Source organism: Balaenoptera ricei, chromosome 19 (genome assembly GCF_028023285.1).
Source record: "Balaenoptera ricei isolate mBalRic1 chromosome 19, mBalRic1.hap2, whole genome shotgun sequence".
NCBI lineage: Eukaryota > Metazoa > Chordata > Mammalia > Artiodactyla > Balaenopteridae > Balaenoptera > Balaenoptera ricei.
Window position 1 is genome coordinate 13,052,400 of NC_082657.1, and position 23,774 is coordinate 13,076,173.

Consider the following 23,774-nt stretch of genomic DNA (forward strand, 5'->3'; position numbering starts at 1 on the left):
TACCATCACATATCTCACAGTCTCATGGACGATAAGAAACACTGGCTGTTATTTGCCCGTTACTGTACCAGGCCCTGCACTTTACCTGCATAATATAATTCAGTTCCTACAGCTACTCTGAAGTAAGCTCACTTGTTACCTCCCTGTTACACAGAAGGAAGGTGGAGGAAGACCAAGGAGCTTGGCCAAGGTCCCACCACTGAGTAAGCGGCTAAGGAGTGTTGAAGGACAATCATTCACCCTCAGTTTTTCTCTCGAAAGCCTTTCATGTATTTCCTTCTCTACACTCTTATTTTTTATTTTATTTTATTTTATTTATTTATTTATTTATTTTTGGCTGTGTTGGGTCTTCGGTTCGTGCGAGGGCTTTCTCCAGTTACGGCAAGTGGGGGCCACTCTTCATCGCGGTGCGGGGACCGCTCTTCATCGCGTTGCGCGGGCCTTTCACCATCGCGGCCCCTCCCGTTGCGGGGCACAGGCTCCAGACGCGCAGGCTCAGCAGTTGTGGCTCACGGGCCCAGCCGCTCCGCGGCATGTGGGATCTTCCCAGACCAGGGCTCGAACCCGTGTCCCCTGCATTAGCAGGCAGATTCTCAACCACTGCGCCACCAGGGAAGCCCTCTACACTCTTATTATTGTGATCCTCACTCTGGGCTGTCACTTGACTGTTTTCCCACTGGTTTTCCTACCCAGACAGTGAGCTCGATAAGGGCAAGAAGCAGATCTCTCTTGTTCATCGAGTTCTCCCCTCCTCCAGGAAGTCTTCACTCACCACCTCAGCCTATGCTGGGTACCTCCTCTGGGCCGTCAGAGCCTGTTGTGCTTCCCGCGTCCCAGCCCCGACCCCCCTGCCTGTACTTCCCAGGCTAGCCCACTCTGGGCTGCCACTGTCTGGTCATTGGTCTGTCTCCCCACTTCCCTAGGGACCCAGTGAGGGTAGAATCTGAGGCTCTCTCAGTCCCTGCTATGTCCCTGCATCACCCAGCCCCAAAGTTGGGCACAGAAAGATATCAGTGAATATTTGTTTGTTGCACAGATAAATGAATGGGTTCCAAAGTTGCTGTCATAGTCCCATGTTACTGATGAGGATACAGAGTTCCAGGTAATTCAGGTGATTTATCTAAGTCATACAACTAGTGAGAAAATAAGCAGGTATTTGAATCTGGGCAGCTTGAGTCCATAGCCTGTGTTCTTATCCAATATGCCAAATGCCTAGCGGTCTGAAAACCAGCCTTCCACGAGGTTGTTATCTTCCTGCTCTTTCTCCCAGACTTGTTCTTTCCTTCTAGAAAGGTTTAGGAGCTTTGGGCATGGGAGAGGAGAGCAAGCAGGAGGGTTGGGAGGGTAAGGGGAGTGGGAAGAAGGGATTTGAAGGAGAGAGTGGGGAAGTCTTGAGGGGTTTCTCTAGACCCATAGGGGGCAGCCGGAGTCGGGTACCGGAGGTGCGGGGGCGGAGAAAGAATGGGGACCAGCCCCGCGGGGGGGCGATGCGGTAGCTGCAGCGGCGGCCGCAGGAGTTTCCCACAATGCAGCGCGGCGCGCTGTCCCCGGTGCTGATGCTCAGCGCTGCCCCAGAGCCTCCGCCGCGCCCGCCTCCCGCCCTTTCCCCGCCGGGCCCCAGCCCCCGCCATGGGTCGGCTCGGTCCAGTCCTGCCCCAGAGCCGTCGGGGGGCCTGGGTGCGGCTCTCGACAGCAGCCTGCGGGCCGCCGTGGCGTTTAAGGCGGAGGGTCAGCGCTGCTACCGAGAGAAGAAGTTCCGGGAAGCCATCGGCAAGTATCATAGGGCACTGCTGCAACTGAAGGCGGCGCAGGGGGCCCGCCCTGGAGGCCTGCCCGCCCCCGCCCCCGCCCCCGCCCCCGCCCCCGCCCCCGGGCCCGCCACCAGCCAAGGGCCAGCCCACCTCAGCGAGGAGCAGCGGCGCCTGGTGGAGAGCACGGAGGTGGAATGTTACGACTCTCTCACTGGTACGGGGCCGTCGGGGAGCGCAGAGGGTGCATATGTGAGAGGGGTGGGACGTGAGAGGCAGTAGTCAAGCCTTGGGGGGGCTGGAGGCTTCAAGGGGCTAGGGCTGGGGTCTGTGGTGGGAGACCTCAGAACTTGATCAGGAAGAGGGGTTGGGAGTCTAGGGGACCACAGGGAATGGGAGGAGCTGGGATGCAGGAAATGGGCTTTGGGCTGCGACCTGCGAACCTCAGGTGAGAAAAACCTACCTTGCATGAGCCATTCAAGGACCCATCCCTCACCTCTGAGATCACCCTTTGTACTCTCCCCTACAGACACCTCCCAGCTAAGCACCTGTGAGCCCCTGTCTGTGTTTTTCGCGCCCTCTAGCGGCGGTGCAGATTGATTCTGTCTTGATTGGTCAGAAGCTTGGCGGCCCCCGGTGGCCTGAGCAATCCCTTAGGCCGGGTTCAGCCGTGGGAAAGGGAAGGGGTCCTCCGCAGCCTGAAGGCCAGGCTCCTCGCGGTCTGGTGAGGCCTGGGGTGTCGACAGGCTCTGCGAGTGTCGGTCGTGGTGCCCCCGCAGCCTGCCTGCTGCAGTCGGAGCTGGTGAACTACGAGCGGGTGCGCGAGTACTGTCTCAAGGTGCTGGAGAAGCAGCAGGGCAACTTCAAGGCGACCTACCGCGCCGGTATTGCCTTCTACCACCTGGGCGACTATGCACGCGCTTTGTGCTACCTGCAGGAGGCCCGCAGCCGGGAACCCACAGGTGAGGGGGCGGGGAGGGAGCAGGGAAAGGGGCTAGAGAGGAGCAAACAAGGGCAGGAGGATCAGGGCAGAGCTGCTTCAATGAATGCTGTACCCCTTACCTCACGTCCGGCCTCCACCCATCTACTCCTTGCACACCCCCTCATCCACTCACCTGCCGTTCGTTCGTGTCCACTCACCCATCGTTCCTCTGGCATTCACCCAACCACCTCTCATCTGTTCCATCACGAGCCCATCCTGCTGCTTCCTATTCACCTACTCAGCCACTTCCCTGGCCACTCACAACCCCCTCCCCCATCTCCATTTCCCCCTCCCCCTGAATTAATTCATCTACTCACTCACTAACCTGTTCACACACTCACCTATTGATTCACCTGTTTCCTGGCAGTGCCAGGAGATTGGCAAGGGGCAGGGTTGGCAGAGCTGGAGGCTTGTTCCTTGCCCTGTGGGATGTCATAGGGTGTGTGTGCGGTGGGGTGGCGGCAGACAAAATACTCAGTTCTGTGTGAAGAGCCACTGAAGAGGGAGCACAGCAGGTGCCTGACACAGGGTGTGGGAGCAGGGGCACGATGCGTTTTCCTGCTGAGCACTTTGGAGAGAACAGGATTCTTACAGATGTCACTGGAGGGTAAGAAGTATGACAGGAGTCTCTGAGAAGAGGCATGCCTGGCAGAGGGCACAGCAGATGCAGAAGTGTGGACGTGTGACACGCCCTGCTCTGCTTGCTCGGTTGCGGCTTTTGGAGAAGGGCTCTGGCTCTACCAGCCGTGGTGGTGGTGGTGGGGGGCCGCCGAAGGCCGGGGACCATGAAGTGTGAGCCGACGTGGTGCAGATGTCACCTGCTGCCCCAGGACACGCAGATAATGCCCTACCCACCTCCCCTGCAGACACCAACGTCCTGCGCTACATCCAGCTGACTCAGCTGAAGATGAACCGTTGCAGCCTCCAGCGGGAAGACAGTGGGGCTGGGGCTGCGTCCCGGGGTGTTACTGGCTGAGGCCAACCCGGGGGGACTGTCCCTACCCCCACTGCCCCCCACCTCACCATGTAACTTCCCCTGACTCATGTGTTTGCTGGTAAAGCACTTGTCGCTGGTGACCATAACCTCTCCGTGTGGTATTCTTGCGGGGGCCTGGGCGGGGACATGGGCCTGGCCTTCAACCCCTGGACCTCGGAGATCCAGAGAGGCCTGGGAGCACTGGGGAGGGGGGGTTCCACTGGGGATGATCTAGGATCAGGGCCCGGCACAGGGAAAGACACACAGCCAAGCGTGGTAGGGGGCAGGGGTTACCTTTAATGCTGCATTTTGTGCCGAATCCCCCTTGATGCCCTGTCCCTGAGTATCCCTGCCCACCCTCCCCCCCACCGCAGGGCAGGCACAGGGCCCCCCCCCCGGGATACAAAGGAATAAATTAATTGCCCTCCCTCCCCCCCTTCCCCAATAAATAGAGTGAGTATCCTGCCCAGGGCCTCCCCTGCCTTGTGGCACGGTGGGCTGGGGCGGGGCCTGGGGCGCTACATTCATGGCTGCCCAGGCGGGCGGTGGTGGGCAGGCCTCAGCAGGAGCCGTGGGCCCCGCACAGGGGCACTGTGCTGTCCTGGCTCTGCCCCTCCATATCCATGTCAAGCAGCGTGGGCTGCATGCTGGGGGGCCCGGGGCTCTCCGGAGTGTCCGGCCTGCTGGGAGGAGAGATGCTGAGTGTCTGGCCAAAGGAGACCAGTTTCCAGGGGTCCAGGCGGGGACGGCTGGCGGCTGGCCGGGGTCGTGGGGCGAAGGTCAGGGTGGTGGGGCGGCCAGGGAACTCGGGGGGCCGACGGCGGGTGGGAAACAGGCCCTGGGGGTCGGGCAGGCGGGGAAAGTCCAGAGGATCTCGAGGGCCTGGTAAGAGAGGATCAGATGAGGTGAGTGGCGTGGGCCAGAGGGTGGTGTTTAAAAGCCAGGAGCATTTACATGAAAATTGGAATTTGACTTCTCTTGAAAAATCTGCTGATTTTTTTGGGCCCACTTTCCAGCAGGGTTTGGACCTTTACCTAGCCACCGCCCCCCCCCACCAATTGCTCACTCATCTGGGTGCAACTCTGGGCACAGTCCTTTATCTTTCAGAGCCCATTTCCTTGCTGCTACTCTAGACAAAGCCCTCATCCCTCGCACCTCTCTGACACTGGGCCAGGTTCACAGAGACCCACAGAGACTCCTCAGGCATGTTGCTGTCTGTGAATGGGGATGACAGCACCTTGCTACATAGGTGAGGATTAAATAAAATGATAACAGTAATTGTAGAACAAGTAGCACAGTGCCTGGTAGGAAGCCCTTAGCTCCTATCTGTTCTAATCATCTTTGTGAGTTAGTAAACTTTATAGAACAGGGCACGGCACATGGGTGTTAGCTCTAGTAATTGTTGCCATTAATGTCACCTGCCTGGCCCCTTGTAGGCATTAGAGTTTGCCACCCCTACTTCATCCTGCATCTCAATTACCCAGGGACTCACAATGCCTCACAAAGCAGTGGGGGTCAGGGGGACACAGGCCCTTCCTCCCCATGCTAAGCAGGAGGAGGATGCCTTAGCACCCAGGGGGTCGTCGCTGGGCTGGGACATAGGTCTTTGGCGGGGGCACGGGAGATGGGCCTTTTTCTGCGCCCTGGGCGCGTGGAGCCTCACTCACCAGGGCCAGGGCCGGTGGGCTCGGGCGCCCCCCGCTGCCCCAGCGCCCCGTCTGACGGCGTCCTCCGGTGCCCGCGGCTCACAGCGTGCGCGGCCGTGACGTGGGTGGGCGTGAGTGACTGGCGGGGGTCCTTCTTGAAGCTCTCCAGCTCCAGGTCCACCAGGGGGTTGGTGCTGGGCGCGGGCGCGGGTGGGGAGGGCGGCGGGGAGGGCGCGGCCGGCGCGGCCTCGTCGCTGTCGGAGCGCAGCAGCGAACGCGTGGAGTTGCAGTCGGACACGGACGACAGCGACACGAGGGTGGCCGAGGGCGCCAGGCCCGGGCCGGGGGCCGCGTCATCGCGGCGGCTCGGGGAGCGCCCGGGTGGGCTGAGGCCCCGCGGGAAGCGGCCGCCGCGGGGGAAGAAGAGGCCATCGAGCCAGCTCCGCTGCTCCTCGCCGTTGGCCGAGCGCACCTCGGCCACGTCGGCGCCCAGGCCCACGGCGCCCAGCAGCGTGGCGCAGCCCAGCAGCGCGAGCTCGCAGCGCCGCCGGGAGCCGTGCCCGGGCCGGGCGGGCGGCGTTGGCTCCCACGGCGCCCGCGCCCCGGGGGAGGGCTGGCTGGGCAGCGGCACCGTGAGGTAGGACGGGGTGGTGTAGGGCGAGGGGGGCACGCTGCTGCCTCCGTCCGCCTCCGCGAACTCCTCTGCAACCGGGAGAGGGCCGTCACTGGACTCGACTCACTTAACTCTAGGCGCCTGGCCCCTCGGCCCGCCCCCCTCGGATCTGGAGGCAAGGGGTTGCCCCGATGAAATGACCCCTCCAACAAGAGCACCAAGGCCCACTAAGCGTGGTTCCCAACTATTTCTCCCCTCAAACCCCCTCCTCCTGGGAACGATCCCCACACCCCAGGGACCGGCTGCTCCCATTCCAGGTATGTGTCCTACCCTCCGGCCCAGTGAAATTCGGCTCCCTCCTTGCAGCCCTGGGGCATGGTCACCCCTTGGTCTTGGGTTACGGTCCCCTTTGCCAGGGAATATTCCTTCCCCCTCCCTTTTAAAGGCGCCCTCACCCTCTTACCCATCTCATTGAGGCTAGCAAAGCCTGGGGTGATGGGAGTGTGTTTGGGGGATTTGCCCAGGTTGGGGGCACTTGACGACCACTGTTTGCTTCCTTCTCCCAGGGCCTTCAGCCTGCAGGGGTCACCAAAGATGGGGGGTTATAGGCCTCCTGGCTGCCAAGGGCCTGGGGAGGAGGCCCAGGGTGTGGGATGGGCTCCACGTAGCCAATACCTCTCCTCTCCTCCAGCCCGCTCCTTCTGCAGCGTGGAGCTGGGCCCCCAGGTCCGGCCCTTCTTCTTGCCCCCAACCAATTCTTCCTTCTTTGGGGGTCCACTGTTGCGGCCCCACGTCCCACTGCCACCACTGCTGCTGCCACTGCTGCTACCTCCACCACCATCCACAGGAGTCACTGGGCCGAGAGAAGCCACTTGGTTAGTGGGTCTCAGTCTGTCCCTGCTGAGCTCCCAGCCTTACTCTCCCCCCCTTGTTCCCACCCTCCACCTGGAAGCCCAAGGGAGCTTGGGCTCTAACCCCAGTCATGACCCTTCCCTGCTCTGCATCCTTCCACAGCTCCCCACTGCTGTCAGGACGACGTCCCGGCTCCCTCAGTTTCATCACCCGTCACTTCTCACAGCCTAACCCTTCAGCCATCCATTCATTCCCAAAGGTTTACTAGCACCTGCTATGCGCCAAGCCCTGTGGCAGGTGCTGAGAGGACAGCAGTGGTCAAAGCAGACAAAAGTCCCTGCCCTGGGGACTTCCCTGGTGGTCCAGTGGCTAAGACTCCGCACTCCCACTGCAGAGGGCCCGGGTTCAATCCCTTGTCAGGGAACTAGAGCCCACAAGCTGCAACTAAAGATCCCACACGGGGCAACAAGGATCCTGCATACCACAACTAAGACCTGGTGCAGCCAGATAAATAAATAAATCTTAAAAAAAAAAAAAATGTCCCTGCCCTGAGGAGTTTACATTTTAGTGGGTGAGGACAGACAGTCAACAAGAGTCACACTAGGTACATCATCTGGGTAGGGGGCTAGAAGGTGATAAGCGCTGTGGGAAATATAAAGCAGGTAAGGGGTTTGGGGAGTTAGGGAAGGTCTCATGTGTGAGAAAGAGAAATCTGAGCAAAGACTTGAAGGAGGTGAGGGAGTGAGTCAAGTTGATACAAGGGAGAGGAGCCTTTCAGGCAGAGGGAACAGCAGATGCTGAGGCCCTGTGGAGTGTTCTGGAACAGACTTGTTCCCTGCAGAGTCAGTTGCTCTCTCTCCTCTGTTCCCATCACACGTTGAACGTACCCCGATACTAGTACTGACTACCACTGTTTGGTCATTATTTGTCTTTGCGTCCCCCCAGGAGAATGACCTCTGGGGCCTGGTACAAAGCAGGTGCCTAAACAGAAGTGTGTGTAGGGGGTGGTGTGTGGGGCGAGGCCAGGGGTGAATGATGGGGCAGAACAGACTGGGGAGCCGGCCGGGTATACTTCAACTCATCAGCAAACCCTGACAGCTGTACCTCTGCCATGTAGCTGACTCACCATCTCCCCTCTTCAAGGACCCCGCCCTGGCCCAGCCCCCTCGTCTCACTTGTCTCCCACCTTTACTCCTGCTCTCCTCCAATCCCTACTCCTCACGGTGGCCAGAGGGAAAAGGTTAATTTTACCACATCACTGCCTTGCTCACAGCCCTCCAGAGACATCCCCGTCTCATTTAAAATAAAATCCAGATTCCTTATCCCGGCTCTTAAGGCCCAGTGTGATCCTCCCCTGTTGAACCCTTGACCATAAGCCTAGTGCTCTCTCTCCCGTTCATCCTACTCCAGCCAAGGTGACCTTCCCAGCTGATAAACACACCATGCTTGTTCCTGCCTCTGGGCCTTCGTCTTTGCTGTTCCCTCTGCCAGGGACACTGTTCCTTCAGATCTCTGCATGTGTCACTCCTCCTTACCATGCAGGTCCCTGCTCAAACCTCGGCTTCTCTGACAGGCCTTCCTTGTGACTTAAAAACAGCAACTCTCCTGTTTTACTCCCTTCCCTGATTTCCTTTATAGCGCTTATCACTACAGGAAATTATCCTGCTCACCAGCTTGTTTACTTGTTGTCTGTTTCCCCTCATGAGAATGAGGGAGGGGACCCTGCCCACCTGGTCCCCTGATGTTGCTCTGGCTTGGTACAAGGTATGTGCTCAGAGAAGTCTGTTCGCTGACTGACTGCTCAGGGCCTTGGGAGATACTCACGGCGAATGGCCCTCAGCCGGGGGATGATGCTGGGGCTCGCGGGCGGGCTGACCCCATCTGAGCCTTTCCGTTTGTCCAGGGTTGGAGAGGCCTGGACCGTGATCTTATGTTCAAAGCCTGCGAAAAGAAAGACTTCCCTAAGCACACGGTTGCATGGGTAGCCAAAGAGAAGGTCCCTTTGTAGAAGGAGAGAAGGAATGCCACCGTTTTGTATTCCTTCATGCAGTGGTTCTCAAAGTGTGTTCCCAGACCAGCAGCGTCAGCGTCAAGTGGAAACCTCTTGGAAACGCAGATTCTTGGGCCCTCCCTTAATCAGGAACTGTGGGGGTGAGGGGCAGCAATCTAACTGCGGTGTACAAGTCCCCCAGTTTCCTCTGATGCACACTCGGGTCTGAGAGCCACTGCCCTGAGGATCTAGGCCTGAGTGTCCAATATGGTGGTCATTAGCCACGCACGGCAAGTGGGCGCTTGAAATGTGGCTTGTGCAACTGAGGAACTGGAGAGTTCTACCTTTATTTAATTGTAAGTAATTTGAGTTTACCTTTCAAAACAGACACTCAGTTCAGTCATCGGAAACATTTAAGCATGTTTGGAACAACTTTGGTATGTGAATCTGCTTTTTCAACTGTACATTTTATGAAATCTAAATAGAGGTCAAGATTTTTTGATGAAAATTTAGAGCCAATTTAGACTTAGCCAATTTAGAGCCAATTTTTTGATGAAAATTTAGAGCCATCTCAATTTAGAGATTGAGATGCACTGTAAATATAAAATACACACTGGATTTCAAAGATTTAGTGTGAAAAAAAGAAGGTAAAATATCTCATTAACAATTTTTCTTGTACTGACTACATGTGAAACTACAACATTTTGGGTATATTTGGCTAAACAAAATATATTAATGTTAATTTCACCTGTTTTTTTCCCCCTTTTTCATATGGCTACTAGAAAATGTAAAATTACACATGTGGCTTGCATTATATTTCTGTTGGCTGGTGCTATTCTAGGCACTGCTTTAGGGCTTGTAACATCTCTTGTAACAAAGAGAGAGAAATCAGTATGATGTGCCTTCTGATGTTACCTAGGAAGCAACATTAAAAAAAAAAAAAAAAATCAAACCTGAACTTGAAACTGAGTAAGCCCTGAGATCCAACTATTAGGTTGAGCCATGTGAAACTTCTGTTTCTGTAGGTCAAAAATGGCTGAACATCAGCAATTTCACATGGTTTAACCTAATACCAATTTATAGGAAATTCAGGGGACAGAGGGACGTGTTAAAAGATACCAGGGAGATGCAAGCAGCAAAATCAGACTGTGGGAAATGCTACAGGATAAACGATGCAGTTCCTCGACAAATTATTGGCAAAGAGGAAAAAGAGGCAGATTAAAAGACATTAAACAAATAGCTGGGAGATAAAACTATAAGGAAAAGTAAGGAAGTGATTGCCCTAAAAGTCAAGACAGGGGTTACTCTTAGGGAGCGGCAGGGGGATGTGTTTGGACAGGGCGTGTGGAAAAGGAAGAGATAACCCCCGGGTTGGGGATGCTCTCAGCGGCCTCTCGGGGACGCTCGGGGGACGTGGGCGGGTACCGGAGGGCAGGCTGATGTGGCTGCTGCCTTCTCGCAGCTTGAGCAGGCGGCTGCGCTTGAAGTTGCCCTTGCGTTTGCGGACCCTGGGCTTCTCCTGGCTCAGCTGGCACATGAGCAGGTGCAGCTCCCGCTCCACGATGTCCATCTCGCGCTCGGCCAGCTCCTGCTCGCGCCGCCGCAGCTGCTCTTCCTGGAACCGCTGCTCCTGCGCCGCCCGCAGCAGCTCCTCCTCGCGGCTACGGAGCTCCTGGAGAGGGGATGAGGGGCTTGGGGCTAGGAGCTTAGCTACTCTGCCCCTGGGGATGGCTCCAGGGCTGCGGGGTCTGGTTGGTGTCCTGCTCAGGGCTGTCCTGCTGTGGGGCAAATTGGGGGCACAATCCAACTTACACTTCACTAGCCAGGCTGGGTGCCAGGGCAGGGGACTGTGTTAGCTCAAAGAAAGGGGTGGCTTTTCTTTTTTCCTTCCTCTTTGATTTTTAATTTTTTAAGTCTTCAATTTGGAAAACATCCACAAAAGGAGAGAAAGTGCACCCCGTGTACCCATCATCCAACTTCAACAATTTTCTATACTTTGCAAATCTTTTTTCATGTATCACCTTCCTTCTCTCCTCTCTCCCCATTTTTGCTGTAGGATTTTAAAGCCAATCCCAGACCTCATGCAGTGTCACTTGTAAGTACTTCAGTGCAGGGTGCCTTTTTTTAAATCAACCTTCCAACAGGAGGCTGTCTTTTCCTAATATGCAAAAAAGGCTCCCTTGGCCCTGCATGGACTCAAAGACCCCTGGGCTCAGGGGAAGGGACTCTGCCCCATCCAAGGCATCAGAACTCAGGGATCTTGCTCCATCCCTCCCACCTTGCCTCCTGCCTTCACCTTCTCCTTGGTCCGGAGGTCATCGAACATGTGTTGAATCTCCAGCTTCCAGTCTTCCTGCAGTGAGTGGAAAGACTCCAGAGGCATCTGGAACAGGGCTGACTGTTCGATGACTTCAAGTTGCTTCAAGATGCTGCCAAAATCTGGCCGCCCGTGGGGGTCTGGGTCCCAGCATTCTGGGGTGGGGGTGGAGAGGACAGCAGTGGGAGTGGAAATGTCAGTGGCCATGCTCTGGGGCATCAGCCTGCTCAGTGGAGGCAGGACTTTAAGGGACTGTGGACAAACAGCTCCCATGGAGCCGAGGGGAAGGAATTCAAAGCCAAATTCCTGGCAATGTTTCACTTGGTGAAACGCTGGGGAGAGAAACTCAGGGACCTGTTCCCTGACTGGTGGTAGAATCAAGGATCAGGGAGGAATCCCAGGGCCAGTGAGTCCTAACAGGTTGCCCTCAGGAGCTGCGGGCCTAGCCAGAACACAGGTCTGGGGGCCATGGAGCCAACTGTGGGGGAGACTGTTCATGGTCCCATGGTTCCAGCCCCTTGTCCCTCACTCCTGGGCCCAAAGGTATGGGTGGGTGTGAAAGAGTGAGGTCTGGGCCTGAGGGCCCCTGCCACCCCTAGCTGAGCCTACCCTCTCCACGGGGCCCTGGCTCACCCTCCAGTAGGCGGGCAAAGGGCTCGGGGCATGTGGAGGGAATGGGCAGAGTCAGCTTGTTCATAGCCACACCATATGCCACGGCCAAGGCGTCGATTTCACGGTAGGGGACCTCACCCGTCAGCAGCTCCCAGAGCAGAACTCCGAAGCTGCAGGTGGGGGAGAGGGAGGGGTGATGCCACAGCCCACCCTAATCCTCACCTACACCCCAGCCCTGCCTCCAGTCCCATGGTGGGCCTTCCTCCCCCCAGCAGCCAGCCCTGGCCAATGAGGCTGCAACAACCTGATTTGACCTCCATCGGCCTGATCTGGTGGGGTTGGTTCTCTGATGTCTCTCCTTTGCTCTGCCTCTCTTCCCTCTCTTCTGCCTGAAAACCTTCAGTGGGTTCCCCATGCCCACTGAGCAAATCCACCCTTCTTAGCCCTGATCTTGATGACCCCTGCAGCCTCGCCTCTAAACACTCTCAGCCCCGTACCACCCCCAGCTTCATCTTGCAGCCACGCTGAACAGTTGAACAAACGCTGTTCTTCCTAACCTCTGGCCTTTGCACATGCTGTTCCCTTGGTTGAGAACACCCTTTCCTTTGCCTAACGGTCCTTTAAGTCACAACTCAGGTGCCCCCTCTACCAGGAAGCCTTCCTTGATTCCACAGCCTCCAAAGCTGGGTTGGAGGCCCCTTCACTATGTTTCCATAGAACCCTCTGCACTTACCTCTAAAAACAAGTTAACACTATTTAATATTTATAAAGCACTTACTCCAGGCCAGCACTGCTCGAGGCCTCACAACAGTCCTGTAAGGCAGAAGGCACTGGTATGACCCTCATTTTATCCAATGAGCAGGTGCAGGCAGAGAGAGGTTTAGTTGTTTGCTTCAAGTCACACTGCTCGTAAGTGATGGAGCCACACTGAGACTTAGGTCTGTCTGATGCCCACGACAGCGTCCTTAATGGCTACATAATTCCAGAGCATGCATCACTGTGCTACAATCACCTGCGTGTCCATCTTCCCCAGTAAACTGTTCTCCTTCTGGATCCTGATCACTGTTTCATGCAGTGCCCAACACGTAGTAGATCCCCGTGCTCCCCCGTTGCATGCATTCATTCAACATACACTTATTAAATGTCTGCTGTGTGCCAGGCATCGTTCCAGGTACGGGAATAAGATAGACACCACCCCTGCCCTCACGCAGCTGACAGCTTCCCCTCCTCTCTCAGTGACAGCACTGGTAAATTTGAGCTGGGCAAATGCTGCCTGAAATAATCTTCCATCCTCCTTTGCATCTAAGTGTGCCCATATGGCAACGGTTCTGGCCAGTGGGATATAGAAGAGTGTGTAGGGTGCAACTAACTTCCAGGAAGTGTCCTTAAAGGGAAGGGGTTCCCTTTCCTCTTTTCTCCTTCCTCCTGGTTGGAATATAGACATAAAATCTGGAGCTCAAGCAGCAATGTTGGACCATGAAGTGGACTTGGGAATGGAGGCTATACAAGGTGGAGAAAAGTAACAGTGGCTTGTAACTGGAGGGGGCCAGACCCTCCCCTCACAACCTCTGCCATGTCTCTGGAAACCTGTGGGGATGTTTTGATTGTCACAATGACTGGGGAGTGCTACTGACATTTGGTGGCTGGGAATCATGGATACTTAACATCCTGAAAGGTACAGGACAGTACGACACAAGGAACAATTATCCTGCCCAGTGTCAGTGACACCACAGTAAAAAACCCTAACATAGGACTCAATCCCTAATGCTGGGGTTTCTATATCATGTAAAAGTCATGGGCTTTTACATGAGAGCAAAAACATTAGTCTTGTTTTTATTTTGGGTTTTCTGTTCCTTGCCACTGAAATATGCCTTCTATAAATGTTTGGGACCATAAATGAATGCCTTACGTGAAGCAAGACTAAACTTCCCCCCAAAGGGCTGCACTGCTCTAGTTGAGAATTCCTGTCTTATTTGTCTGCCCCAATACCATGACTTCGCGGCTTGGTCCATCTGGAGCCTAGCCAGGGACTGATCTGTGTTTGGCTTCCCACCGCAAGTAGAAGGTTGAGTTTCTGCTGTCACCGGGTCTCGCAGGCAATGAACAGCCTTCTCATTGGCCTCCTGCCCCAACTCCTGTCCCCTACACTCCATCAGGCGAGGGAGCTTTTCTGATGTTAAATCAGATCATGTCATTCACAAATGCCTCTAATGGCTTTCCAGTGCACTTAGAATAAACCTGGATCTGCTCCCTCACCTGCAAGGCCCTCCGGCTCTCCCCTCTCCATCATTTCCTACTACTTTCCTCCTTGCCTGCTCTGCTCCAGCCACATGTTCCTTTCTGGAACATACCATGCTCGTTCTCACCTCAGTTTCTCCTTCGTGGAAGCTGTGCCCTCTTCCTGGGAAGCCTCTTCTCCTAAACTTTGCATGACTGGCTCCTGCTTGTCATCCAGAACTCAGCTCAAGTACCACTTCTCAGAAGAGCCTTTCCCAAAGTCATCTCCAGCCCTCAGAGTGCTTTTCAATCAACCTCCTAGCTCGTAACACTGTCTAGTACTTTTCTGGTGGATTAATTTACAACCTTTTAAAAATTATTTTTACAATTTCAACTTAAAAACAGCCTTTTTAGCTTCTGAGGTATGTATTATTCCCGTGGGCAGGAAATGGGTCTGTTTTTATATACTGCTGTATCCCTAGCTCCCAGTGCAGTTGGATGGATGAATGAATGAATGAATGGTTACCTTCAAAGGTCTCAATTTCCTGTTTGATGAGTGGGGGCGGTGTAATGGATGGTGTCTGAGGGGTCTTTGGTGCTGACCACCTATCTTTACACTTTTGGAATTTTCAAACGTAATCCAAGTCCTCCTCAGCTGCCACTTCTGCTAGCAGAGCAGCCACCTGCTTTTGTGCTTGTCTGATGGTCTGACCTTGCTGGCGGGCCCCTTTGCCAGACTCGGATCCCCGCTGCAGTGGCAGACCGTCCCTCCCACTCTGCCGTTTCCCCCTTCCTCCCTCCTCCCTTCCCAGGAGGCCTCCCCTGTCCCACCGTCAGCACCTCCAGACGTCACTGCTTTTGGAGAAGAGGGAGAGACGGATAACCTCCGGAGCCATCCAGGCGTAAGTCCCCGCAGCGCTCATTTTGGTGGTCTTGTGCCACTCACGGGCGAGGCCGAAGTCCGTGATTTTGAGCACCGTATCTGCGAGGTTGTGGTTCTCGATGGCCTCCAGAATTAGAACTGTGGGTAGGAAGAAAGGTGGGTCACCCCAGACCTGCTGGGCTGCAGACCTGTGTGTCCTGCCCCTGCCTCAGCTGGAATCTCCTACTTGTTCTCTCCCTGCCGCCTGGGGTCGCCCCCCTCTGCAGCAGCTCCTTTCCTGGCTTCGAAGACCATGAACGTTTTCCTGATGGCCTAATCCCTGCCTCAGGCTCCCATGAGGGGTTGGGGAGCTTCTCCTGAGTTCACTGGCCTCCTGACTCCAACTTGGGCTCAGGGAAGCTCTGAAATGTCGATGGCCACGGCCTTGGTTCTCTTTGGTCCAGGCCTTGAATTCCCAACCACCGCAGAAGTGGCAACTACAAACCATGAGCAGAAGGGGATGGTTTTCCTTTCCTTTTTGTCACCTGCTGTGGGTAGCTGCATTCATGGCCCCAATTCTGCTCCTTTCTGTGTCACACTCTTTGTATCTCCGCATCCTTTACTCTGGGTTGGCTGTATGACTTGCTTTGTCTGATAAAATGAGGCAGAAGTGACAGAATGCTAGTTCCAAGCCCAGGCCTCTCATGTCTGTTTGCCCTCTTGCCCTTCTGCCATCACTATGAGAACATGCCTCGGCTAGCCTGCTGGTCCAAGGAACATGAGAGATACTTGGGGCAAAGCCTCTCCAGCTGAGCCCCGCCTAAATCAGTTTACCCTCCATCAGGCCTGCAAATGTATGAGCAGTAATAAAGGACACTGAGTTTTAAGACACTAAGTTTGGGGAGGGGGGGAGGGTGGGAGGGTTGTTACACAGCATTATTATGACAAAAATCTGACTGATATATCCCCCAAGCATATTGAATGGTTCCGACTTACTTGCTGCCTAGGGTTATTACTAACAACAATAACAACCATGGCTAGTGTTTATTAGGAGGCTATTATATGACAGGCACTGTGCTAAGTCCTTTATACAAATTAACTAGCAAGCAACCCACTTTATTGACTAGCAAACTGAGGCTCAGAGAGATGAAGTCACTTGGCCGAGATCACACAGCTAGAAAATGGGGGGGAGCTCCCGGGTGGCCTAGTGGTTAGGATTCCGGGCTTTCACTGTTGTGGGCCGGGTTCAATCCCGGGTTGGGGAACTGAGATCGCGCAAGGTGCACGGTGCGGCCAGAAAAAAGAGAAAATGGTGGGGCAAAGACCCAAACTAGATCTGTCATCAGAGTCCAATCTCTTAACTGCCGTGATATTCTACTACCTTCTGTCAAACAGAAGGTATTGTACAGTATCCTGCCTGGGTTTGAATCCCAGCTCTGCCACTTATTCGTTGCATAACCTTATTTACCTTATTTTTAACACTACGATTTCTCCTCTGTTAAATGGAGATGATAATGGCATTGACCTTCTAGGGTTGTAGTAAAGATTTATTTCCTGAAGCAATAGTAGGCCCTCTAAAAGCATCAGCTCTCTTTATTAGTGTGTGATGTTGCCATAATTGTTCCTTATTTCTCTACCTTTATCTTTGGCCATTCCTGGCTACTTCTTCAATCATCATAACAATGAGGCAATTCTACTGTCATACCCATTTGGCAGATGAAGAGACCAAGTTTTAGAGAGCTCAGACCACTGCCCAAGGTAACACTGTTGGTAATCTTGTCCCTTCTTTAAAACCCAACTCAAATGTCACCTCCTCCTGGAAGCCTCTTGAGACTCTCTAGCATGTGACTCTACCTCTCAGAAGTCCTCTCTTCTCGAGTCACCGACTTTCCTGTTTGTGGAGTGACCCTGTGACAGAGGGAACACCCCATGGTCTTACACTTTATTTCTGCATCTCCCAGGCTGGGCCTAAATCAATTCACTTAAAGAAGTATTTATCTGATTATGTTACCCCTGCTTAAGACCCTCTAATGGCTTCTACTACATTGAATGAAATATCCAAAGCCCTCACAGTGGCCCCCAAGGTTAATGTGATCTGGCCCGTCTACTTTTATGACCTCACCTCCTTCCACCTCTGCCTCACTCCTGCTCTTCCGACCTCTTCGGTCTCCCTGCTGTTTCTCCAACAAGGCAGCTTCATATCCCCACCTCAGGGCCTTTGCCATGCCCGGATCTTTGTAAAGTTGGGTCCTCTGGGCTCAGTTCTCGGCTCAAATGTTGCCTTCCTGGAGCTCTGATCTAAAGAGCTCCCTCTGCCCCATCCTTAATCTGCTTTATTTCCTTCAGAGTCCTTGATACTCTCTGAAATTTTGTTATCTATTTAAATATCAACCATCTATTTTTGTTCACTAGACTATAACTTCTATGGGGGCGGGGGGGGGGTCTTGCCTCGTTCACATCTGTCTTGCCTCGTTCACATCTGTCTTGCCTTGTCCACATCTGTAATCCCAGAGCCCAGGACAGTGCCTAGTACACTTAATTCTGCTTCAGAATTATTAGTTGAATAAAACAGTGAATGAATGACGTCAGATGAGGAGCTCCTCAGGGGAGGCTGAACGGGGGAAGCTGTACTGTGGAGGCCCTGTTTCCTCTGTCTCAGGCATGGAGCAGTTCCATTGCCCAAGCAGGAAGCCCTGGCCTAAGAGCCCCACCAACGCTTTGTCCAAGTGGCATTGGCTACAGAAAAACTTGGGGGAGTGGGAGAATGTCCTGATACCCCACCTGCAGGCTGTGAATCAGCAGGGGCGAGGCAGGGCTGAGAAGGGACCCCAGGCTTCAAGAGGAGCGTGTTGGCAGTCCTGCCTCCATCTACCCAGCATTTCAGGAGTCAGAGCATCAGCATCAATGGAGATGGGGACCATCGGTCTGTCTCGCTCAATTCTCTGGGGCTGGCGCAGGGCTTGGCGCACCCTGGGCACTTGGTAGCTATCTATCTGTTGAGTGTATGAATGCCAGGCCTGTCAGGAAAGGAAGACTCCGTCCCTCTATCCTACGGACTTGCAGTTGGTGGTGGTGAAGCCTAGCAACGAACATGAAACAGTGGGATGGGGTCAAACAAACTTCAAGACGTAGAACTGACAGGAGTCAGAAATAGATGAGATGTGAGGGCTGAGGACAAAGAGAAGACCCTCACATATCACGTGAGGGCAGGGAACATGCTGGCCCCACTCACTATTGATCTCTCTTGCTTAGTATATGATCTGGCCCAGTAAATACCAAACGAAAAAAATTGAACAAATAAATGCAGAAATGAAAGGGAGTGACATGAGGCAGAGGAGGGACGGGAGAGCCAGGAAGGTAGGATTTTTTCCCCTGCTGTATTCTAAGGGTCAGGACAGGGCCTAGTACACAACAGGTGCTCGGGAAATATCTGGGAAATGAATGAATATCCGGGGAATGATTGTGAGTGCTGTAAGGGCAGAAACCATGGCTGTTTTGGTCCCTGTTGGGCTTCTACTTGATAGGTGCTCAATTAATATTTGACATCATGAGAAGCTCCTTGATCTAGATGTAGGTTCTGGGGAACCTTGCCTTCCATCTGTCCCCAGACCTCATTCAATCAACCAATCAACTTTTGAAAGTCTATGACAGGCCAGACAGCTTGGATGCTTTTACATAAGCCACATCCCTTTTCCTCCTCCCTCATCTTTCCCAGTGTGTCTTGGCTAGCTGGGGCAGAGGCCTAGGAGGACACCAGGAAGTGGTTCTCAACTGAGGGCTAGTCTGCCCTCCAGAGGACATTCGGCAATGTCTGGAGACATTTTTGGTTGTCATAACTGGGGGATGGGGGGTGGAGAATGCTAATGGCATCTAGTGGGTAGAAGCCAAGGATGCTACTAAGTGACCTCCATCACACAGGACAGCCCCCTGCAATCATCCGGCCCCAAATGTCAATAGCGCTGAGACTGAGAAACCCCGACTCCAGGCCAGGTTCTATCTGTCTCTGCCTGGTGGACTCTGGCAGCGTGGCTGGACAGTAAGTGCCATGAGGGCAGGCACTGTACCTGTCCTATTTACAGCAGGGAGCACAGGGCCTGTCACAGTGTTCACTGATACATATTTATTGGGCTACTGTGACTGTAGCCTAGGAGGCAGGTATTCCTTCAACCTTTCTGGGCCTCCTTTTCCTCTCTTAATGGGGCAAGGACTGCCTCACCTGGCCCTGAAGGTATACTGCTGCCCCTTCTTGCCCCAGGCAGTGTCTTCTGGTGTCCCCATCCCGCCACCTAGGCTTGTCCTCACAAGGTTCTACAGAAGCAAGTTTTTTGGGGAGGACACCACTTACTGTTGATGGACTTGAGGTCCCGGTGGATGATGGGCACAGGGGCATCATTGTGTAGGTAGTTCATGCCCCGGGCCACCTGTACAGCCCAGTTGACCAGCACGTGAGGGGGCACCCGGCGCCCTGCCAGCACCCTGCTCAGTGCGCCCCCCCTGGCATACTCCATCACCAGGCAGAGGTGTGGGGGGCTGAGGCAGGCGCCCCTGAGGGCAATGATGTTGGGGTGCTGCAGGGCTCCAAAGAGCCGGGCCTCCTGGCGCACCTGCTCTGCTGTCACTGCCGGGTCCCGTTCAGGGTCCAGCCGGGCGGCCTTGACTGCCACCTCCTCGCCATGCCACAGGGCCCGATAGACCTTGCCAAAGCCCCCTACACCGATGATCTCCTCCAGCTGCAGCTGGTGGAAGGGGATCTCCTGGGGCAGCTGGAGGTCCGCGGGCGCGGCGGGGGTGCCGGGGGCCACGTAGTTGCTGGGGAAGACGCCCACACGGCCGCTGGGTAGCTGCCCGGTCCACCAGCCCTCGTCGCCCGATACGGCACAGTCCTGGGAAAGCACCTGGACGCGGTCGCCCCTCCGCAGGGTCAGCTCCTCGTCGCCCGCCGCCTCGTAGTCGAACACTGCGGTCCAGACGGGCCCCGCGGGGGTCGTGCCCCACTCCTTGGCCGCCCCCCACTCCTCCTCCTCCATGGGGGTGGGGCCAGGGGCTGCGGGAGGCCGCTTCACACAGGCTGCCCGCGGGATGCAGAGGGCGGGCCCCGGCGGCCAGGATGGGGGGCAGTCCCTGCGGGTTCTAGGGGGCTCCTGGTGGCCATGGCTGGGGGGCCCTCCGCAGGAGCAAGAAAAAGCCTCTTTAAAACGGCAGGGTTGTCCCCTCTGATTCAGCTGTCCAGGCAGGGTGGGGTGGGGGAAGGGCGGCGGGTTCACCTCTCCCCACTAAACGTCAGGGCGCTAAGAAGGCCTGGCCGCGCGGCTGCCGAATTCCTGCCGGGGTCCGCCGGTGGGGGACGAGGGTGAGGGAAGCAGGCAGCCCCCTTCCCCGCGCCTCTCACCCCGCGCAGCTCCACCGGCGGCCCCCGGCTCCGCATCCCGGGCCACGATCGCCGGGCGGGGCGGGGCTGGCGGAGCCCCCCCAGGACGGGGTGGCGCGCCCCTCGGCCTCCTCACGCGCGGGGCGGCCGGGCGGCCCCCATCCTCAGCATCGGGCTCCCGGTCGGCCCCAGCCCCTGCCCCCGCCCGCGCCGCTTCCCGGGGCCGCCGGCAGTGCCTGAGTGACGTGCTCGCTGCCGCCGCGCCGCGGTGCCGCCTGGGAGTTGTAGTCTCCGGCAGCGCGACTTCCTGGTCGGTCCCCAGTCCCCCAGCCTCCAGAGCCCGGCTGCGGGCCTCGGGCCGAAGTGAGGACTGCGCGTGGGCGAAGGAATTCTCCCGGGAAGATGAGCCTGGCCTCAGACCCTCCCTGGGACGCCGTGGGCCGGACGCCTGGAGGAGGAGAGGAGGAGAGGGCCGAGCACTCCTCACAGACCCTGCGGGGGCCGCGGCCCAAGGTGGGGTTGACGGTGACTGACGCGCTTCGCAAAGCGAAAAGTAGCAGCTGCGTGAACGGTGGTTACTGCCCGAAGCCTCTAACGCAGGCCAGGACTAGGTCCCCGCAGCTGGACTGCCCCTCGGGGCCCCGACCCGAGGTGCACGCCGGGAAGTGTAGTCCGTTCGCGAACTGGCGCTGTGGGGCAGGGCAGCCCCCCAACCGCGGGCAAGGGAGAGCTGCTTGGTGGCTCCAGCAAGCTGGGGGGTCAGGCTGATGGTGAGGCCTATGGGGGAAGACGGGGCTGGGAGGCTGTTTATAGTGTCCCTGGGGAAATCACAGCCACATCTGCTTTCCCCACCAGCCCTGGGTTCCTCTGCCTCTTCAGTCAGAACTCGAGAACCCCCGCCTTCCGTAATGGGAATTTCAATTTTCTGGGGCTTAACGGGCATCTTATGCTGAGTGCTTTGCATACATGGTAGCATTAAATCCTCGCAAAGCCCCTAGTTTACAGATGACGCATAGAGAAATAAAGTCACTTGTCCAAGGTCACAACTATAAATGGCAAAGCAACAATCAAAGGCATATATTTCTCTCTCTCTCTCTCTCTCTTTGGCCGCATCGTGCGGCAGATCTTAGTTCCCCAACCAGGAATGGAACCGGTGTCCCCTGCAGTAGAAGCTCAGAGTCTTAACCACTCGACCGCCAGGAAAGCCCCTCAAAAGCATATTTTAAAATTAAAAACAACCACCACCACGCCAGTCATGATTTTTAAAAACACTGCCTTCCCATTTAAAGAGTGAGGAAACTGAGTCCTGCAGAGGTTCGATGACTTGCTCAAGATCTGTAAGCTTGTAAGCAGCAAAATTCTGGGTCTTTTCACTTAGCCTCTCCTTTGTGGTCTGGGGGTCTGGCGGGAGGAGAGAAGAGGGGAACTTTGATGGGCTCTGGTGCCCAAACTCCAGAGAACTGCCCCACAGTATCCTGGGGAGTTGTTCCGCGCTCAGAGGGAAGTGGGTACCTGCTCTCCTGTGAGAGAAACTCTGGACCTCATGCTTGTTGGAAGAGAGGCCCCGCTGCATTCTGAGTACAGGCGTTTCTGCTATAACCTGACACATGCTTTCCTGAAAAACCTGTAGTTCTGCAAAACAGTGCACTAAAAATGACAAGGCTTTATGGGAAAAATAGAATTAGGGACAGATTGCTCAAAACGTATGCAACTTAATAATCAGAGTGCTACAAAACCAATAACGTTTACTTATTTTATTTTTTAATATTTGTTTAGTTGCACCCGGTCTTAGTTGCCACACGTGGGCTCCTTAGTTAAGGCATGCATGTGGGATCTAGTTCCCTGGTCAGGGATGGAACCCAGGCCCCCGGCATTGGGAGCACAGAGTCTTATCCACGGCGCCACCAGGGAAGTCCCAATAACAATTCTAATAGAAATACTAGCACAGTTAAATATACACGGGGTATTTGCGCTTAGCAATCAATACTTTAAGTGCCTTCTTTGCAGTCTTAAAGGCTGGGGCTTGTACTTCCTTCACGGAGATGCGGGCTGGAGATATTAACTTCTAATGGAAACCATTTTCTTCAAAATTAAAAATCTGATCCAAGGTGTAGTCTTCTTCATTAATCTGTTATTTTAATGTGGGAAAATATCGTTGCAGTTTCTTCATCTGCTTTCACAGCTTTGCCACATACCATACCATTGTAGCAAGCATTATGGTCTTTGAAATCACTAAACGATCCACGGTGGATCTAAAGGAAGACATTTCTATAGAGTTGCAGCTTTTCCCCTTAAGATCTTCTTTTATCACTAAGGCTTGCTCTTTGCCTGTGAGAAACCTTGCCCTTGATTGCTTCAAAATGTTAACTTCCTAGAGAAAATTGCATATTAACCAACATGACTGTGATATGCTGACATCGTTACTCTGTTTACCAATTGTTTATGGGGTGATTCAAGTCAAAGAAGGTGGGGAGCAGAACAGGTGATCTCCAAGCAGATGCCTAGACTTGGGTGAGGAGAGGGACCTGGCTTGGTTCTAAACCTGGTAGGCTCTGTAATGGAAATGGAGAGTGGAGTGGCATTTGTCAAATCCATAAAAAAGTCCTTTGGATTTTGATTGGGATTATAATGAATAAATTATTAATTTGGGGAGAATATGACTTTGTAATATTGAGTCTTCTATTCTTGGACAGGTATATTTTTTTCCTGGGATATCTTATATGGCTTTCTTTGGTTCACTCACTGGATTTTACTGTTTTTACTTATTTACTTGTGGCCGGGATTTTGTTTTTTTTTCCTAATCAGTTACTGCTGTTTTTAATGCTGAGCTTGGATCTGGCTACCTTGTTGAACTCACTCTTACTTGTTCTAGAATAGCTTGACAGATAATTCTCTATACTGTTCTAGTTAGATGACCCTGGTGTCCAGGGAAAAAAAAGACAGTTTAATTTTTCCAATCTTTATAACTCATTTCTCACCCCTCCCCCTTTGGCTGAGGGTTCCAATACAATGTTGAATGACAGTGGTGATAATGGACAATCCTTGTCTTGGTCTAGACTTTTTAAAGGAATGCCCCTAAGGTTTCATCATTAAGTATGATGTTTTCAGTAGATTTCTAAATTTTATTCCTAATTTGCTGAGAAGTTTATTTTTTTTTTAAAGCAGGCATTGACTTTTATCAAATGCTTTCTATGCATTTGTTGATATGATCAGATGACTTTTCTGCCTTAATCTGTTAATGATGAACCATCCTCCTCTGTTTCACTATTGCTGGATTTGATTTAATAACATTTTCTTTAAGGATGTTGTGCATTTGTTTTCATGAATGGAATTGACTGACTCATGGTTATCTTTCTTGTGCTGTCCTTGCCCAGTTATGACATAAGGGAAATGCTAGCTCTGTTCTACGATCTGGGGGAACCACCTACCTTTTCCTGCAGTCTGGAATGGTTTGTGATATATTGGAGTTATCTGTTCTTTGAACATTTGGTAGAATTTGACTGTAAGATCATCCATGCTTGGTGCCTTTTTGACAGGTCTTTGGTTATAATTTCAACCTCTTCTGTGGATATTGGTTTATTCAGATTTATT

General features: G+C 54.1%; 2 protein-coding genes and 1 long non-coding RNA gene across 3 annotated transcripts in view; 2 read left to right on the top strand and 1 right to left on the bottom strand.

Moving 5' to 3' along the window:
• Positions 1-1,526: 1,526 nt before the first annotated feature.
• On the top strand, positions 1,527-3,706 carry TTC9B (tetratricopeptide repeat domain 9B). Its single transcript, XM_059905051.1, has 3 exons — positions 1,527-1,965; positions 2,528-2,710; positions 3,597-3,706. The coding sequence occupies exons 1-3, from the start codon at positions 1,527-1,529 to the stop codon at positions 3,704-3,706; spliced, it is 732 nt and encodes a 243-aa protein (XP_059761034.1).
• A 444-nt stretch (positions 3,707-4,150) lies between these two features.
• Positions 4,151-20,428, bottom strand: MAP3K10 (mitogen-activated protein kinase kinase kinase 10). The gene is made up of 10 exons (XM_059903636.1): positions 19,161-20,428; positions 14,794-14,974; positions 11,758-11,906; positions 11,104-11,279; positions 10,233-10,479; positions 8,642-8,758; positions 6,641-6,818; positions 6,429-6,541; positions 5,374-6,054; positions 4,151-4,588 (listed from the first exon to the last, which is right to left on the bottom strand). The coding sequence occupies exons 1-10, from the start codon at positions 19,840-19,842 to the stop codon at positions 4,266-4,268; spliced, it is 2,847 nt and encodes a 948-aa protein (XP_059759619.1). The 5' UTR covers positions 19,843-20,428; the 3' UTR covers positions 4,151-4,265.
• Positions 20,429-20,445: 17 nt separating this feature from the next.
• LOC132352895 (uncharacterized) overlaps positions 20,446-23,774 on the top strand; it is a 114,296-nt gene continuing 110,967 nt past the window's right edge. The window contains exon 1 of the long non-coding RNA XR_009498901.1: positions 20,446-20,696. This is a non-coding gene — a long non-coding RNA (uncharacterized LOC132352895). The remainder of the gene's footprint in view (positions 20,697-23,774) is intronic.